At 42.6% G+C, this 18279-nt stretch overlaps 1 protein-coding gene across 1 annotated transcript; it reads left to right on the top strand.

The window, feature by feature from the left end:
• The first annotated feature begins 542 nt into the window (after positions 1 to 542).
• On the top strand, positions 543 to 8542 carry LOC141005131 (uncharacterized). Its single transcript, XM_073476893.1, has 11 exons — positions 543 to 595; positions 819 to 1500; positions 1638 to 1878; positions 2218 to 2297; positions 2402 to 2445; positions 2895 to 3097; positions 3721 to 3971; positions 5138 to 5260; positions 5622 to 5808; positions 6126 to 6152; positions 7410 to 8542. The coding sequence occupies exons 2-11, from the start codon at positions 880 to 882 to the stop codon at positions 7673 to 7675; spliced, it is 2043 nt and encodes a 680-aa protein (XP_073332994.1). The 5' UTR covers positions 543 to 595; positions 819 to 879; the 3' UTR covers positions 7676 to 8542.
• The last annotated feature ends 9737 nt before the right edge of the window (positions 8543 to 18279 follow it).

Raw genomic sequence — 18279 nt, 5'->3', positions numbered from 1 at the left:
TTCAAGGTAAGGCACGTGGAGCATTTGTACACAACACAACATTTAACAGATATACAGCACAACACAGAACAGTAAGCTAGTTAAAATAAAAACAAATAAAATAAAAATATATATATATAAATGTAAAAAGGTATAAAATATAAAAGGTTATAAATAGAATAAGGAATATAAGCAGTATCTACATAAGGTGCAAGTTGGTACTGAGGTAGATTGAATGTCCGTATAAATACTATAAATATGTAAAGATAAAGTGGGGATGTGTGTAGATTATTGTCCGTTAGCAGGATGGGGAAGTTTATGCCTGTTTATGCCTGCTGGGTGTTTTGTCCTCAGGATGGACAAGTTTCTGCCTCGGCGTGTTGGTCGGTTTGAAGTGAACCAGAAAACGAGTGAAAGTTTCAGTCGTCGTCTCTAAAGCAGGAAGTTGTCTCTCTGCTCTCCCTCTGACACAGAACGTAGTCTCACTTCCTGGCAGGTCTGAGACATCTCTGTACTGTTTGTGTGTCACTTTATCTTGTTATGACAAATAATCATAATTAATCCCTTGATTTTGCAGATGTCCCTGTTGTGGACCCTCCCTCAGAAGTGACTGCTGGTAGGTCCACCTGTACCTCTCGCTGTGATCGTATCATGTTGTATCTAGAAGCTAAACTGTGTATTTGTTTTAGGAAATCGCTCATAGTGGCAGAAACGGCACCACAGAACCACAGAACCTGTACTAATTTATGTTCTGTCTCCATCTCATCCTGTTTTCATGTCTGTTAACATCTCGTGATCTCTGTGTAACGTTTTGTTGTTCCCTTCGTCTCATCTTACAGGAGGATCATTCTTCTCTCAGCCTGTCAGTCAGAACAGGGCCGTGACCTGACAGACTGAATCATGGGTAATGTGTTGAAGAGATGTGTGAGCGTGGAGACGTGGAGAGGTGATCCTGAGGTGGAGGAGCTGCTTCTGCTGGAGCTGCAGGAGCTGCAGGAGGTGGAGCTGTGGAGGCTCAACTGGAGTCTGAGTCAGGACCTCCTGCAGGACGTCCCCCCTGTTCCCCCGAGCTGGCTCCGCACTGCCGACGCCTACAGCACCACCAAAACCCTGCTGAGGTGTTACCATGACGACGGGGCACTCAGCGTGTTGGAGGCGGCGCTGAGAATGATCGGCCGAGATTATTGGCTGTCCCTGCGCCACACAGCGAACCCACAGGGACCTCCTCCTCGGGTTTCTCAGAAACTGGATCCAGGCTTTGTGATGACTCGCCGCAGGAAGCTGATCAGCAGGATGCAGCGGCTGGATGCCGTCCTGGACATCCTGCAGGACCACAAGATCCTAAATGCTGCCAACAGGGCGGCTGTCCACGTCTACGCAGTCCACAAGGACAAGAACCGGGCTCTGGTGGACCTGGTCCTCAGAAAGGGGGGCGAGGCCCAGGAGGTGTTTTATCAAGCCCTCAGCCAGTCAGAGCCCTTCTTACTGCTGGAGCTGGAAGATGGTCCAGTCATGGACCAGGTGTGTAGTCCACATGTCATCCAGTCACTTTTAAATTCAGAACCTGTCTCAGATCGATGTGATGTCCTCAGTGTGTCATCATCCTGAGGTGTGATGTCATCAGTGAGTCACTCTGCTGCCCTCTGTTTATTTCCCAGCGTCCCTCAGAGTCGTGTGTCCTCACAGAGATGTTGGAGTGTCTCGTCTCAGATGAGCTCAGATCTTTCCAGTGGTTGGTCAGTGATCACATATCTGGAGAAAGCCTCCCTCCTATTGGTCGAGACCAGCTGCAGCACGCAGACAGGCCGACGACCGCAAGACTTCTGCAAGAACATTTTGGACCTAAACAGGCGGAGAACGTCGCCACGAACGTCCTACTGAAAGTCGTCCCATCGCTCAGTACGTCCCACAAACTGTGCTAAGCTAGGCTAACAGTTCCCCCCTGCTTCCACTCTTTATGCTAAGCTAGGCTAACAGTTCCCCCCTGCTTCCACTCTTTATGTTAAGCTAGGCCAACAGTTCCCCTTGCTTCCACTCTTTATGCTAAGCTAGGCTAACAGTTCCCCCCTGCTTCCACTCTTTATGCTAAGCTAGGCTAACAGTTTCCCTTGCTTCCACTCTTTGTGCTAATCTGTCTCTTACTGGACAGACAGGGATTAATTTAATCAATCACAAATATTGATCTTGAGTAGGGTTTCTGTATTGGTCATGTGATGTGATGATGTCATCCTGCTGCAGGTGTCTGTCTGCGAGGACAAGGAGTGACATCACAGACATCGTCTGACATCAGAGTGGAGACAAACGTGGACACAACAGTGGTAATGACCCTCAGACACACCTGTAACTGTGATGTCACTGATGCTGACGGACGATTGGTCAATGTGTTCAGGTGTGTGATTGATCAGCTGTTTGATCTGTTTAGGTGAAGATTACACCTGAAGTCTCCGAGGACGGCAACATGTTCAGGTAACACACTCCAGAGAACCAGAACAGAAGCAGAACTGAACCTTCAGTATCTGTAACGCTTTACTAACCTTCTCAGTTTGACAACCATCAATAATCAATATTAATGAACTGTTGGCGACAGACTTTATCAGCTGTAGCTAAGTTGGCTCTTTCTTCTTAAATATGCACATGATGGCTACGTACATGCTAACAGACTGATGCTAATGCTAACATCCCAGTTTAAATGTCGTAATTTTGTCTAACTGCTAACATGCTAGCTACAGTCAATATAACTGGATGTGAAACACAGCTAATAAGCTACATTAGCTTCCTCCATTTTGGACTGTGTGTGCACTTGGAGGTCAGCTCAGTCAGGACGGATTTCTATTGGTAAACAGATGAATTCACATGAATTCAAACTTCCTGCTGCGTTGATAAACGGATCAGTCCAACTGCTGTTGTATCTGTAGGTTGTGTTGCCGGCAGCTGGGAGTTTTCCACTGCAGTGTGACCGGTCTGCTGCTGGAGGGCGTCGGTGACGTGGTCTATCAGACCGTTCCCTGGGACCTGGACTTCCTGTCCACTAAAGGTCTGAGGCCGGCCGGACCGCTGTTCAGGTTCAAACTGCTGACAGGAAGTTTCCACCGAGTCCACCTGCCGCACTGCCTCTTAGGTGAGCAACACACATATTTAGAGGACCATCAACACACACACACACACACACACACACACACACACACACACACACCAGGGTCAGGACTCAGACCTGGATCAGGACTCGGACGAGGGTCAGGACTCATACCTGGATCAGTACTCAGACCTGGATCAGGACTTAGACCAGGGTCAGGACTCAAACCAGGGTCGGGACTTAGACCAGGGTCAGGACTTAGACCAGGGTCAGGACTCAGACCTGGATCAGGACTTAGACCAGGGTCAGGACTCAGACCAGGGTCGGGACTCAGACCTGGATCAGGACTTAGACCAGGGTCAGGACTCAGACCAGGGTCGGGACTTAGACCAGGGTCAGGACTTAGACCAGGGTCGGGACTTAGACCAGGGTCGGGACTTAGACCAGGGTCAGGACTTAGACCAGGGTCAGGACTCAGACCAGGGTCAGGACTTAGACCAGGGTCAGGACTTAGACCAGGGTCAGGACTCTCTGTCTGTGACTCTCTTTGAGCTCCTTGCTGCAGTGATCACTGATGATCTATGATCAATAACAGAAACGTCTGTCATCACGTCGACGCTCTCTGCATGAATAAAGTTTTGTTAAAGGTAAATTCTTCTCCTTTGCAGATTGTGCTCAGCACTTCCTGTCCGTAGCTCACGTCACTGGGGACAGCGTGGACTTCATCACACCTGGTCAGGTGACAGACAGTCATGTGATCATCGACATCTCCGGCTTCTCGTGTTTCGGTTTGGTGTTTCCAATCGCACCGCCGGACTCCTCCCGCGGTGCGATCGGTGGCCTTGTGCTGCTCTTCCATCGGCTCAGTGATTCCTCGCTATTTGTCCTGCTGCTGCCCAGGAACGTCTGCCTCACTCAGGTACACAAGCCCCACCCACAGACATGGCAAATACACAAGCCCCGCCCACAGACATGGCAAATACACAAGCCCCGCCCACAGTCACCATCAAAACCTTAAGTCTCTTTCATCCATTTAATTTCTACCAAACAACAAATTCTATTCAGGGCCGTGGTAGCTCAGTTGGTAGAGCAGCTCAGTTGGTAGAGCAGCTCAGTTGGTAGAGCAGCTCAGTGGGTAGAGCAGCTCAGTTGGTAGAGCAGCTCGGTTGGTAGAGCAGCTCAGTTGGTAGAGCAGCTCGGTGGGTAGAGCAGCTCGGTTGGTAGAGCAGCTCAGTTGGTAGAGCAGCTCGGTTGGTAGAGCAGCTCGGTTGGTAGAGCAGCTCAGTGGGTAGAGCAGCTCAGTGGGTAGAGCAGCTCAGTTGGTAGAGCAGCTCGGTGGGTAGAGCAGCTCAGTGGGTAGAGCAGCTCAGTGGGTAGAGCAGCTCAGTGGGTAGAGCAGCTCAGTGGGTAGAGCAGCTCAGTTGGTAGAGCAGCTCGGTGGGTAGAGCAGCTCAGTGGGTAGAGCAGCTCGGTGGGTAGAGCAGCTCAGTTGGTAGAGCAGCTCGGTGGGTAGAGCAGCTCGGTGGGTAGAGCAGGCGTCCCACGTCCAGAGGCCTCTAATGAGATTTTAATTAAATTGTTATGTTCAGATGTTTAACAGTTTCACTAGATTTGGGACAGATTAATAGGACTATATATTTTAATGAGTTATCAGTATTGATTAACAAGTCTTTAAGGAATTAAAAAAAACGTTTGACTTGAAGCATTAAAAGCTCTTCTCAATGTAAATAAAAGTATTTTTTACTACAAGTGCAGAGTCAAATAATGCATCAATCAATTGTTCAAGTTTTTTAAATCAATTATCTTCACAACTCAGTGACTTTGAAAATGACCATTAGCATGAAAGCGATCTCTTAATTTACATGGTCATAAAATCATGTTTGTCCTGTTCAAGGTATAAATGAACGGAACTGAAACCTTTTAACTGTGCAGACAATCTATTAAAAGTAACTGAACCTTTACGTTAATTCCTCAGACTTTGAATGTGGAAAGAAACTTGTACAACGTCATGTTTCGGAACAAATGAAAATGTACCTGGTATTGATTATAGGCAGTTTATTTGACTTTATCTGATCTGATCTCCAGGTGATAAAGACGTGTAAGCAACGAATCAGAGCAGAGTACGTGGAAACAATACCTGACTGTGAGCTGATCCCAAATCAGACATACAAACTGAGTGGACAGCCCGCCGTTTTCATCCAGCCAGAGGTACACTGCAACTGCTTTCATCAGTTCATCTGACACTACAACTGCCCTTTCTGCCACTTATTTATCAATTTCAATCACTTCAAATGTTTCCATGGTGATTTTTTTGCACTTTAAATGACATTTCAGCTGCCCTCTTTACTTACAGTTGCTCCGACACTTCAACTGTCTTCAACTCCTTTCCAGTTGAGGTTATACTTCATGCTGACTAAGTGCCGATTCTTAAAATGACACTTAAACTTCATTCAGCACTTCCTGTACATTTGAACTACTGTGTCAGTTCCAGCAGCAAACACCAGAAAATGTCACATTTTCAATCAGGATTTAAAGAAAAACTAAACTAAACATGTTTTTTTTGTTTCAGAGCTCAAAGTTTGTGAACTTCAGCGACTACAACAACTTCCTGCCATCGTTTCAGGTGCAGCTGGAGGCTCTGGAGGCTGACATGTCTCTGAAACTGCAGCTGAGTCACGTGACTCCTCTCCGTCTGATTGGCTGGCTGATTGGCCCCATAGAGTCTGTGGTGTGGCGCCAAGTCGTCACGCTGAGAGGTAGATCATCGGTCACACACACTAATTCAACACGTCAACATGCTAATACAACATGCTAACACTTTGACACAACATGCTAACACAGCATGCTAACATGCTAACACAAAACATAAACACATAAGTTGCATAACACATAAAAGCAGTGGGCATGATGATGGTAACCGTTGACAACATAAGAGCAGATGTCTGACTGGCTGGCCCCTGAGTTACCAGCCAATCAGATTAAAGTTTATCTTCTGTCAGTTTGTTTTTGAGATAAAAGATGAAACTTTATTGAACGTGAAGATTTTCTGATGTCACTGTTTGTTTTCCTGCAGCTGCTGCTTCCTCCCCCCACACTGAAGGTAAAATCAACACAAACACACCTTCATCTTCGTCTTCATCTCATTTACTTCTGAAGTTTATCTTCACTTCATATCAATTAATCAATATTATCAGATAATAACTGGCCTAAATATTACATTTACAATTTTAAATGATTTTAACGGTTAAATATGACCAAAAACAAAATTATGCAATGAATTGATAAAGATGTAATTTATTGAAATAATAATCAAGTGATGATAAGAAAACAGTTTATGATGAGATCATCACAAAACATCATCTTAAAGAATAAATATCCAGTGTAACTCTTATTGTAACAGCACTGTAGGGAAGCCCTAAAGGGCCAGGCATTCATACATTTTATTACATACATATATATATATACATTTTCCTGTGATAACGAGTTAATTTAATTTGTTTTCTCGAGATCTCGAGTTATTATCTCGAAATATCAACTGCCGTTTTCCCGAGATAATGGGATAATTTTCTCGAGATAACGAAACTTTGTTTTCCCGCGATAACGATATAATTAATTCGAGATCTTGAGAAAACAAAACGATAGTGTAGTATATTAAATCATTGCAGGAAACATCATTCTGTGTAGGAATGTCAGAGGAGCAGGAGCATATCAATCACCGCACCACACATCTTTTCAATCAAGGTCTGACACAGGCTGAAATAGCATTATGCCTTGCTATTACAGATAATATACACATTAGTGTGCGTAATCTAAAAAGAGGTTAGCAAGGCTTCAGCTATATCGGCGGCGCAATCTAAGTGAGCCTGATGTCGTCGTTAACTACATAGCTGACCAGCTACGAGGTCCCGGGCGTCTCCATAATCTCAGGCCTATCATATCACAGTTATTATCTCGAGATCTTGAATTAATTACATCGAGAAAATTATCCCGTTATCTCGGGAAAACGGCAGTTGTTATTTCGAGATAATAACTCGAGATCTCGAGAAAACAAATGAAATTAACTCGTTATGACGGGAAAACGGAGGAAATAAAATGTGTGAATGCATGGCCCTTTAGGGCTTCCGTAACTGTGGTCTCTATAAACCCAGTTTAACCACTTCATGGTTTCTCTGTAAATATTGAATCCAATCCTGTTGAATCCAGTGAAACCAGCCAGTGCTGTGGTCTTTATAGATCCAGTGATGTGATGGTAGTCCCTATGGATCAAGTGTAAACCCAGTTAGAATCCATTGTAATAGAATCCAGTGTAACCAGTTTGAATCCAGTGTAACCAGTGTTGTGGTCTCATCTGTTCCAGTTTGTGTCTCAGAGTCAGTGGATGTGACCCTCCTGCTGCACCGAATTCTGAAAAATCTGGAGTTGGAGGATTTTAAAACCTTCCAGCGTCTCCTGAATCTGCAGTCTGATCCGATCCCCGTTTGTCGGCTGGAGGCAGCAGACAGAATCAGAACCGTGGACCTGATGGTCCAGCAGTACCACGCTGAGGGGGCCAAGCAGGTCACTGAGGAGATCCTGAGGAGGATGAACTACAACCAGCTGGCTGATCAGCTGCTGAGGAACTGACTGATCTGAAAGCCCAGCCTTGAACGTCTGGATTTAAAACCCTGTCAGACCCGTTTCTAAATGACCATTTTGATCCAAACCATTAGAGAAGTGCCAAAGCAAACAGCTACTGTAAATATGATGTAATCTTGTATTGTGTTGAATTTGATGTTACTGTGTTGTATTGTTAACATGGAAGTGGTACTACAAACCCAAGTTCTATTAACTGACTGACTTCCTGTGCAAAGTGTAACTCTGCACCAAAGAGTACCAAAGAACCAAAGAGGTCCTCAGTCTGTTGGTGGAGCTGGACCGGGACAGCAGTCGTCCTCTGAACACGCTGCTCTGCCTGGTGAAGGTGCTGTGCAGAGGGTGGTGGCTGTTTGTCCAGAGTCCTTCTCTGCCACTGTCACCACTGAGTCCAGCTCTGTGCCCAATATATTTATTAAATCATAATTAAAGACAAATCACACATCTCGGTCTGATTGTTTGGGCAGAAATGTGAGTTTTGGATCTCGACCCACCATTACAGGCAACGCACAGAGCTGTGTAAACAGGAAGTGGCTGTGTGTCAAGACTGCAATAATAGCTGTCCTGATACTGTGAATATGTTTTATACTATTTTATATATTTAGACATTTTTTATTAATGCAAGCACGCTATTTTGTTTCCAGCATGCCTGAGCTGTGTTTATTATTGTTATAATCATTGTAAATGTCTTAATCTGATATCATGTTTGATTTTAATCAATGACTCATATTGTATAACTTGTTCAGTATTTTACTCAATTGTATTTCCCTCATTGCCTCCTGAAATGTTTATTAGGAAAAGCACTGTATAAATAATAATGATAATAATAATAATTATTATTATTATTGTATGACTGAAGCTGAAAACATGTATTTCACTTTTTTTCTGTTTCTTATGTTTAAATATTTTTCCTCGTTGAATTTCACATTTTTAACATCAGTGAAATTAAAACATTTTCAGTGAGTGTTTAAAAAAAACCAAAAAATGAAATAACAAGAACAAGAATCTCACTTTGGTAACACACTGACTTCCTTTTTAATTTTTCCATGTGAAGATCAACATGAACAGAAACATCCTCAGCTTCACTTTTCACACAGAATAGAAGGGACAGTGAACACCTCACAGCTCATCAGTTTAAACAGACGGGTCAGTAAACGTCTCACAGCTCATCAGTTTAAACAGACGGGTCAGTGAACGCCTCACAGCTCGTCAGTTTAAACAGACGGGTCAGTGAACGCCTCACAGCTCATCAGTTTAAACAGACGGGTCAGTAAACGCCTCACAACTCATCAGTTTAAACAGACGGGTCAGTGAACGCCTCACAGAAACAAACAGTTGAAGGGAAGACATGGATTGAATCTGTGGGAACACCTGGTCTCACCTGGCTTATCACAGAGTTTCATAAAGGGACAGTTCTCTCTTTTCAATCCAGTATTTGTCAGGGACTGTTAGCCTAGCTTACAGCCTAAACAGTCACTATGCTATATCTGCCTAAACTTGACCCAGTCCTCCAGCGGCTGGATGGGAGAGGGTCTTCTGTTCTGTTTGCCTGCATCACACACATGTCATTCAGTTTTAAGGTTGTAAAAAAAAAAAAACAGCAGTCTGAGCAGCAGAGCTGATAGTCTGGTGGTTCAGATGCTGACTGGGAGCCTTATAAAAATGCTTTTGAGACGGGGTTTAAGCTAAATATCATGCTGTTTTCATTATTACACATCATCAACATATTCTGTCTCTATCACCTCAATGCACTACCTCCCTAATCATATGCAGAATTTAGCTGATGTCTAGTATCAGTTGTTGCCAGGGTCAGTGTGTTTGCATGTTACTGTAGGTGTCTAAACACAGGACATCTAAACATGAGGTAGCCAGTTCAAATCCAGCCTGAACCAAGTTGTTTATTCTTTATTATGCTGCTCGTGTTTCACCAAAATAGCTAGTAAATGGTAAGCCACCCCATCACAAGCCGTATGCTGCTGTTAGGCGACATATTCCAGTCCATCATGAGTGTTTTCTGCTGATAAGTGACATATGTTGGAAAGCAGCAGCATATGCCAGTAAGAAGTGGCATATGCCGCTATGTAGTGGCATACCATTTGTAAGGTGATGTTCAATGTCTGTTGCTGTCAGTGATGGTTGTGTTGTCATGTTGGTCCAGTGGTCTAAAATCAGACTGGTAACAAGAAGTTTATCTAAATGGTATGCCATCCATCACACGTGATATGCTGCTGCTTACCAACATATTGCACATATTCCATCAGGAGTGGTTTCCTGTTTACCAACAGCATTCCACTATTGATCAAGCGACATATGAAGTTGACACTACTGTCATTTTATAAACTTGACATTGTGATTTTTGTTGTTTATTTGTAAATGTGTCAGTTCGGTGAATAATTGAACATGTGCTGCATTATCGCTCTCAGAACTCTGTTGGATTCAATCTTGAGGTCGTGAAAAAAAAAACCAAGACAAACTCTGTTAGACCTGATAGGGTAGTGGTTAAAATGCTGGCTAGAAACCTGACAGTCATGGTTTCAAGACTAAGTGGCAGCCAGTTGCCTCTGACCTCTAATCACTACATTGCTATTTAGCTGAGGTGTCAGCATGGCACCAAGATATTTATTCTTTATTATAGTGGAAGAATAGGCATGTGTCAGTAAACAGGGGCATATACCAGCTAAAAGCAGCACATGCCATACGGCAAATTCTGTCACACACTGACAGGAACTGACACAAAACATCAGTTTACAGATGGTAAACAGTTAACGAACGGTATACAGTTTGCCACTGCATCACAAGTGGTATGTCGCTACTTACTGGCATATGCCGTTGCTTACTGGCATATGCCACTTTTTTACTGGCACGTGCCACTGCTTACCAACGTGAATTTAAAATGGCAACCTTATATTTAGAAGGTCACCATATGAACACACTGACACTGGCAACAACTGATCCTAAACATCAGCTATATTCTGCGCATTATTAGCAAAGTGAGGTTAAAGACTAATTTGGCTGCCACTTGGTCTTGAACTCATGACTCTCTTGTTCTTGGTCAGTCTCTAAACCACTACCCTATCAGGTCTAGTGTCACTTGGGCAGTTTTGTGTTTTCATTACCTGAAGATTGAATCCAACAGCGTTCTGAGAAAAATAATGCAGTACACGTTCAGATACTCACCAAACCGACACATTTACACATAAACAGCTGAAATCGCAATATCAAGTTCGTCAAATGACATGTAGTGTCAACTTCAAAATGAACCTGATAAAAATGATATTTAAAAGGCTGGATTTGAACACATAACCTTCCTGAATGCAGTCTGTGTTTAGACCACTGGACAACATAACTATCACTGACAGCAAATGACAATGAACATTGGTATGCCACTGCTTACCGGCATATGATACTTCTAACTGGCACCTGCCAGTGGCAAACTGTTTGTATGATGAGGGATGGTTATGTTGTTATGTTGGTCCAGTGGTCTAAAATACAAGTACAACTACAAGTAGAAATACAAGTACAACTACTTACTGGCATATGCCATTGCTTACTGGCATATGCCACTTCTTACTGGCATGTGCCGTCGCTTGCCAACATATGTTGCTTGATCATGGTACGCCGTTGGTAAACAGGAAACAACTCCTGAGGAAGCGTAATACCTTGGTAAGCAGCAGCATACAACAGCATTCCACTATTGATCAAGCGACATATGAAGTTGACACTACTGTCATTTTATAAACTTGACATTGTGATTTTTGTTGTTTATTTGTAAATGTGTCAGTTCGGTGAATAATTGAACATGTGCTGCATTATTGCTCTCAGAACTCTGTTGGATTCAATCTTGAGGTCGTGAAAAAAAAAACCAAGACAAACTCTGTTAGACCTGATAGGGTAGTGGTTAAAATGCTGGCTAGGAACCTGACAGTCATGGGTTCAAGACTAAGTGGCAGCCAGTTGCCTCTGACCTCTAATCACTACATTGCTATTTAGCTGAGGTGTCAGCATGGCACCAAGATATTTATTCTTTATTATAGTGGAAGAATAGGCATTTGTCGGTAAACAGGGGCATATACCAGCTAAAAGCAGCACATGCCATACGGCAAATTCTGTCACACACTGACAGGAACTGACACAAAACATCAGTTTACAGATGGTAAACAGTTAACGAACGGTATACAGTTTGCCACTGCATCACAAGTGGTATGTCGCTACTTACTGGCATATGCCGTTGCTTACTGGCATATGCCACTTTTTTACTGGCACGTGCCACTGCTTACCAATGTGAATTTAAAATGGCAACCTTATATTTAGAAGGTCACCATATGAACACACTGACACTGGCAACAACTGATCCTAAACATCAGCTAGATTCTGCGCATTATTAGCAAAGTGAGGTTAAAGACTAATTTGGCTGCCACTTGGTCTTGAACTCATGACTCTCTTGTTCTTGGTCAGTCTCTAAACCACTACCCTATCAGGTCTAGTGTCACTTGGGCAGTTTTGTGTTTTCATTACCTGAAGATTGAATCCAACAGCGTTCTGAGAAAAATAATGCAGTACACGTTCAGATACTCACCAAACCGACACATTTACACATAAACAGCTGAAATCGCAATATCAAATTCTTCAAATGACATGTAGTGTCAACTTCAAAATGAACCTGATAAAAATGATATTTAAAAGGCTGGATTTGAACACATAACCTTCCTGAATGCAGTCTGTGTTTAGACCACTGGACAACATAACTATCACTGACAGCAAATGACAATGAACATTGGTATGCCACTGCTTACCGGCATATGATACTTCTAACTGGCACCTGCCAGTGGCAAACTGTTTGTGTGATGAGGGATGGTTATGTTGTTATGTTGGTCCAGTGGTCTAAAATACAAGTGCAACTACAAGTAGAAATACAAGTACAACTACTTACTGGCATATGCCATTGCTTACTGGCATATGCCACTTCTTACTGGCATGTGCCGTCGCTTGCCAACATATGTTGCTTGATCATGGTACGCCGTTGGTAAACAGGAAACAACTCCTGAGGAAGCGTAATACCTTGGTAAGCAGCAGCATACAACAGCATTCCACTACTGATCAAGCGACATATGAAGTTGACACTACTGTCATTTTATAAACTTGACATTGTGATTTTTGTTGTTTATTTGTAAATGTGTCAGTTCGGTGAATAATTGAACATGTGCTGCATTATTGCTCTCAGAACTCTGTTGGATTCAATCTTGAGGTCATGAAAAAAAAAACCAAGACAAACACTGTTAGACCTGATAGGGTAGTGGTTAAAATGCTGGCTAGGAACCTGACAGTCATGGGTTCAAGACTAAGTGGCAGCCAGTTGCCTCTGACCTCTAATCACTACATTGCTATTTAGCTGAGGTGTCAGCATGGCACCAAGATATTTATTCTTTATTATAGTGGAAGAATAGGCATGTGTCGGTAAACAGGGGCATATACCAGCTAAAAGCAGCACATGCCATACGGCAAATTCTGTCACACACTGACAGGAACTGACACAAAACATCAGTTTACAGATGGTAAACAGTTAACGAACGGTATACAGTTTGCCACTGCATCACAAGTGGTATGTCGCTACTTACTGGCATATGCCGTTGCTTACTGGCATATGCCACTTTTTTACTGGCACGTGCCACTGCTTACCAATGTGAATTTAAAATGGCAACCTTATATTTAGAAGGTCACCATATGAACACACTGACACTGGCAACAACTGATCCTAAACATCAGCTAGATTCTGCGCATTATTAGCAAAGTGAGGTTAAAGACTAATTTGGCTGCCACTTGGTCTTGAACTCATGACTCTCTTGTTCTTGGTCAGTCTCTAAACCACTACCCTATCAGGTCTAGTGTCACTTGGGCAGTTTTGTGTTTTCATTACCTGAAGATTGAATCCAACAGCGTTCTGAGAAAAATAATGCAGTACACGTTCAGATACTCACCAAACCGACACATTTACACATAAACAGCTGAAATCGCAATATCAAGTTCTTCAAATGACATGTAGTGTCAACTTCAAAATGAACCTGATAAAAATGATATTTAAAAGGCTGGATTTGAACACATAACCTTCCTGAATGCAGTCTGTGTTTAGACCACTGGACAACATAACTATCACTGACAGCAAATGACAATGAACATTGGTATGCCACTGCTTACCGGCATATGATACTTCTAACTGGCACCTGCCAGTGGCAAACTGTTTGTGTGATGAGGGATGGTTATGTTGTTATGTTGGTCCAGTGGTCTAAAATACAAGTGCAACTACAAGTAGAAATACAAGTACAACTACTTACTGGCATATGCCATTGCTTACTGGCATATGCCACTTCTTACTGGCATGTGCCGTCGCTTGCCAACATATGTTGCTTGATCATGGTACGCCGTTGGTAAACAGGAAACAACTCCTGAGGAAGCGTAATACCTTGGTAAGCAGCAGCATACAACAGCATTCCACTATTGATCAAGCGACATATGAAGTTGACACTACTGTCATTTTATAAACTTGACATTGTGATTTTTGTTGTTTATTTGTAAATGTGTCAGTTCGGTGAATAATTGAACATGTGCTGCATTATCGCTCTCAGAACTCTGTTGGATTCAATCTTGAGGTCGTGAAAAAAAAAACCAAGACAAACTCTGTTAGACCTGATAGGGTAGTGGTTAAAATGCTGGCTAGGAACCTGACAGTCATGGGTTCAAGACTAAGTGGCAGCCAGTTGCCTCTGACCTCTAATCACTTCATTGCTATTTAGCTGAGGTGTCAGCATGGCACCAAGATATTTATTCTTTATTATAGTGGAAGAATAGGCATTTGTCGGTAAACAGGGGCATATACCAGCTAAAAGCAGCACATGCCATACGGCAAATTCTGTCACACACTGACAGGAACTGACACAAAACATCAGTTTACAGATGGTAAACAGTTAATGAACGGTATACAGTTTGCCACTGCATCACAAGTGGTATGTCGCTACTTACTGGCATATGCCGTTGCTTACTGGCATATGCCACTTTTTTACTGGCACGTGCCACTGCTTACCAACGTGAATTTAAAATGGCAACCTTATATTTAGAAGGTCACCATATGAACACACTGACACTGGCAACAACTGATCCTAAACTTCAGCTAGATTCTGCGCATTATTAGCAAAGTGAGGTTGTAGACTAATTTGGCTGCCACTTGGTCTTGAACTCATGACTCTCTTGTTCTTGGTCAGTCTCTAAACCACTACCCTATCAGGTCTAGTGTCACTTGGGCAGTTTTGTGTTTTCATTACCTGAAGATTGAATCCAACAGCGTTCTGAGAAAAATAATGCAGTACACGTTCAGATACTCACCAAACTGACACATTTACACATAAACAGCTGAAATCGCAATATCAAGTTCGTCAAATGACATGTAGTGTCAACTTCAAAATGAACCTGATAAAAATGATATTTAAAAGGCTGGATTTGAACACATAACCTTCCTGAATGCAGTCTGTGTTTATACCACTGGACAACATAACTATCATTGACAGCAAATGACAATGAACATTGGTATGCCACTGCTTACCGGCATATGATACTTCTAACTGGCACCTGCCAGTGGCAAACTGTTTGTATGATGAGGGATGGTTATGTTGTTATGTTGGTCCAGTGGTCTAAAATACAAGTGCAACTACAAGTAGAAATACAAGTACAACTACTTACTGGCATATGCCATTGCTTACTGGCATATGCCACTTCTTACTGGCATGTGCCGTCGCTTGCCAACATATGTTGCTTGATCATGGTACGCCGTTGGTAAACAGGAAACAACTCCTGAGGAAGCGTAATACCTTGGTAAGCAGCAGCATACAACAGCATTCCACTATTGATCAAGCGACATATGAAGTTGACACTACTGTCATTTTATAAACTTGACATTGTGATTTTTGTTGTTTATTTGTAAATGTGTCAGTTCGGTGAATAATTGAACATGTGCTGCATTATTGCTCTCAGAACTCTGTTGGATTCAATCTTGAGGTCGTGAAAAAAAAAACCAAGACAAACTCTGTTAGACCTGATAGGGTAGTGGTTAAAATGCTGGCTAGGAACCTGACAGTCATGGGTTCAAGACTAAGTGGCAGCCAGTTGCCTCTGATCTCTAATCACTACATTGCTATTTAGCTGAGGTGTCAGCATGGCACCAAGATATTTATTCTTTATTATAGTGGAAAAATAGGCATGTGTCGGTAAACAGGGGCATATACCAGCTAAAAGCAGCACATGCCATACGGCAAATTCTGTCACACACTGACAGGAACTGACACAAAACATCAGTTTACAGATGGTAAACAGTTAACGAACGGTATACAGTTTGCCACTGCATCACAAGTGGTATGTCGCTACTTACTGGCATATGCCGTTGCTTACTGGCATATGCCACTTTTTTACTGGCACGTGCCACTGCTTACCAATGTGAATTTAAAATGGCAACCTTATATTTAGAAGGTCACCATATGAACACACTGACACTGGCAACAACTGATCCTAAACATCAGCTAGATTCTGCGCATTATTAGCAAAGTGAGGTTAAAGACTAATTTGGCTGCCACTTGGTCTTGAACTCATGACTCTCTTGTTCTTGGTCAGTCTCTAAACCACTACCCTATCAGGTCTAGTGTCATTTGGGCAGTTTTGTGTTTTCATTACCTGAAGATTGAATCCAACAGCGTTCTGAGAAAAATAATGCAGTACACGTTCAGATACTCACCAAACTGACACATTTACACATAAACAGCTGAAATCGCAATATCAAGTTCGTCAAATGACATGTAGTGTCAACTTCAAAATGAACCTGATAAAAATGATATTTAAAAGGCTGGATTTGAACACATAACCTTCCTGAATGCAGTCTGTGTTTAGACCACTGGACAACATAACTATCACTGACAGCAAATGACAATGAACATTGGTATGCCACTGCTTACCGGCATATGATACTTCTAACTGGCACCTGCCAGTGGCAAACTGTTTGTATGATGAGGGATGGTTATGTTGTTGTGTTGGTCCAGTGGTCTAAAATACAAGTACAACTACAAGTAGAAATACAAGTACAACTACTTACTGGCATATGCCATTGCTTACTGGCATATGCCACTTCTTACTGGCATGTGCCGTCGCTTGCCAACATATGTTGCTTGATCATGGTATGCCCGTTGGTAAACAGGAAACAACTCCTGAGGAAGCGTAATACCTTGGTAAGCAGCAGCATACAACAGCATTCCACTACTGATCAAGCGACATATGAAGTTGACACTACTGTCATTTTATAAACTTGACATTGTGATTTTTGTTGTTTATTTGTAAATGTGTCAGTTCGGTGAATAATTGAACATGTGCTGCATTATCGCTCTCAGAACTCTGTTGGATTCAATCTTGAGGTCGTGAAAAAAAAAACCAAGATAAACTCTGTTAGACCTGATAGGGTAGTGGTTAAAATGCTGGCTAGGAACCTGACAGTCATGGGTTCAAGACTAAGTGGCAGCCAGTTGCCTCTGACCTCTAATCACTACATTGCTGTTTAGCTGAGGTGTCAGCATGGCACCAAGATATTTATTCTTTATTATAGTGGAAGAATAGGCATGTGTCAGTAAACAGGGGCATATACCAGTTAAAAGCAGCACATGCCATATGGCAAATTCTGTCACACACTGACAGGAACTGACACGAAACATCAGTTTACAGACGGTAAACAGTTAACGAATGGTATACAGTTTGCCACTGCATCACAAGTGGTATGTCGCTACTAACTGGCATATGCCGTTGCTTACTGGCATATGACACTTTTTTTACTGGCACGTGCCACTGCTTACCAACGTGAATTTAAAATGGCAACCTTATATTTAGAAGGTCACCATATGAACACACTGACACTGGCAACAACTGATCCTAAACATCAGCTAGATTCTGCGCATTATTAGCAAAGTGAGGTTAAAGACTAATTTGGCTGCCACTTGGTCTTGAACTCATGACTCTCTTGTTCTTGGTCAGTCTCTAAACCACTACCCTATCAGGTCTAGTGTCACTTGGGCAGTTTTGTGTTTTCATTACCTGAAGATTGAATCCAACAGCGTTCTGAGAAAAATAATGCAGTACACGTTCAGATACTCACCAAACCGACACATTTACACATAAACAGCTGAAATCGCAATATCAAGTTCTTCAAATGACATGTAGTGTCAACTTCAAAATGAACCTGATAAAAATGATATTTAAAAGGCTGGATTTGAACACATAACCTTCCTGAATGCAGTCTGTGTTTAGACCACTGGACAACATAACTATCACTGACAGCAAATGACAATGAACATTGGTATGCCACTGCTTACCGGCATATGATACTTCTAACTGGCACCTGCCAGTGGCAAACTGTTTGTGTGATGAGGGATGGTTATGTTGTTATGTTGGTCCAGTGGTCTAAAATACAAGTGCAACTACAAGTAGAAATACAAGTACAACTACTTACTGGCATATGCCATTGCTTACTGGCATATGCCACTTCTTACTGGCATGTGCCGTCGCTTGCCAACATA

The sequence above is a fragment of the Pagrus major genome, chromosome 11 (assembly GCF_040436345.1).
Source record: "Pagrus major chromosome 11, Pma_NU_1.0".
In the NCBI taxonomy this organism is placed as follows: Eukaryota; Metazoa; Chordata; class Actinopteri; order Spariformes; family Sparidae; genus Pagrus; species Pagrus major.
Note: the sequence above shows the minus strand (reverse complement) of the source record. Positions and strands in the feature narration are given on the sequence as shown.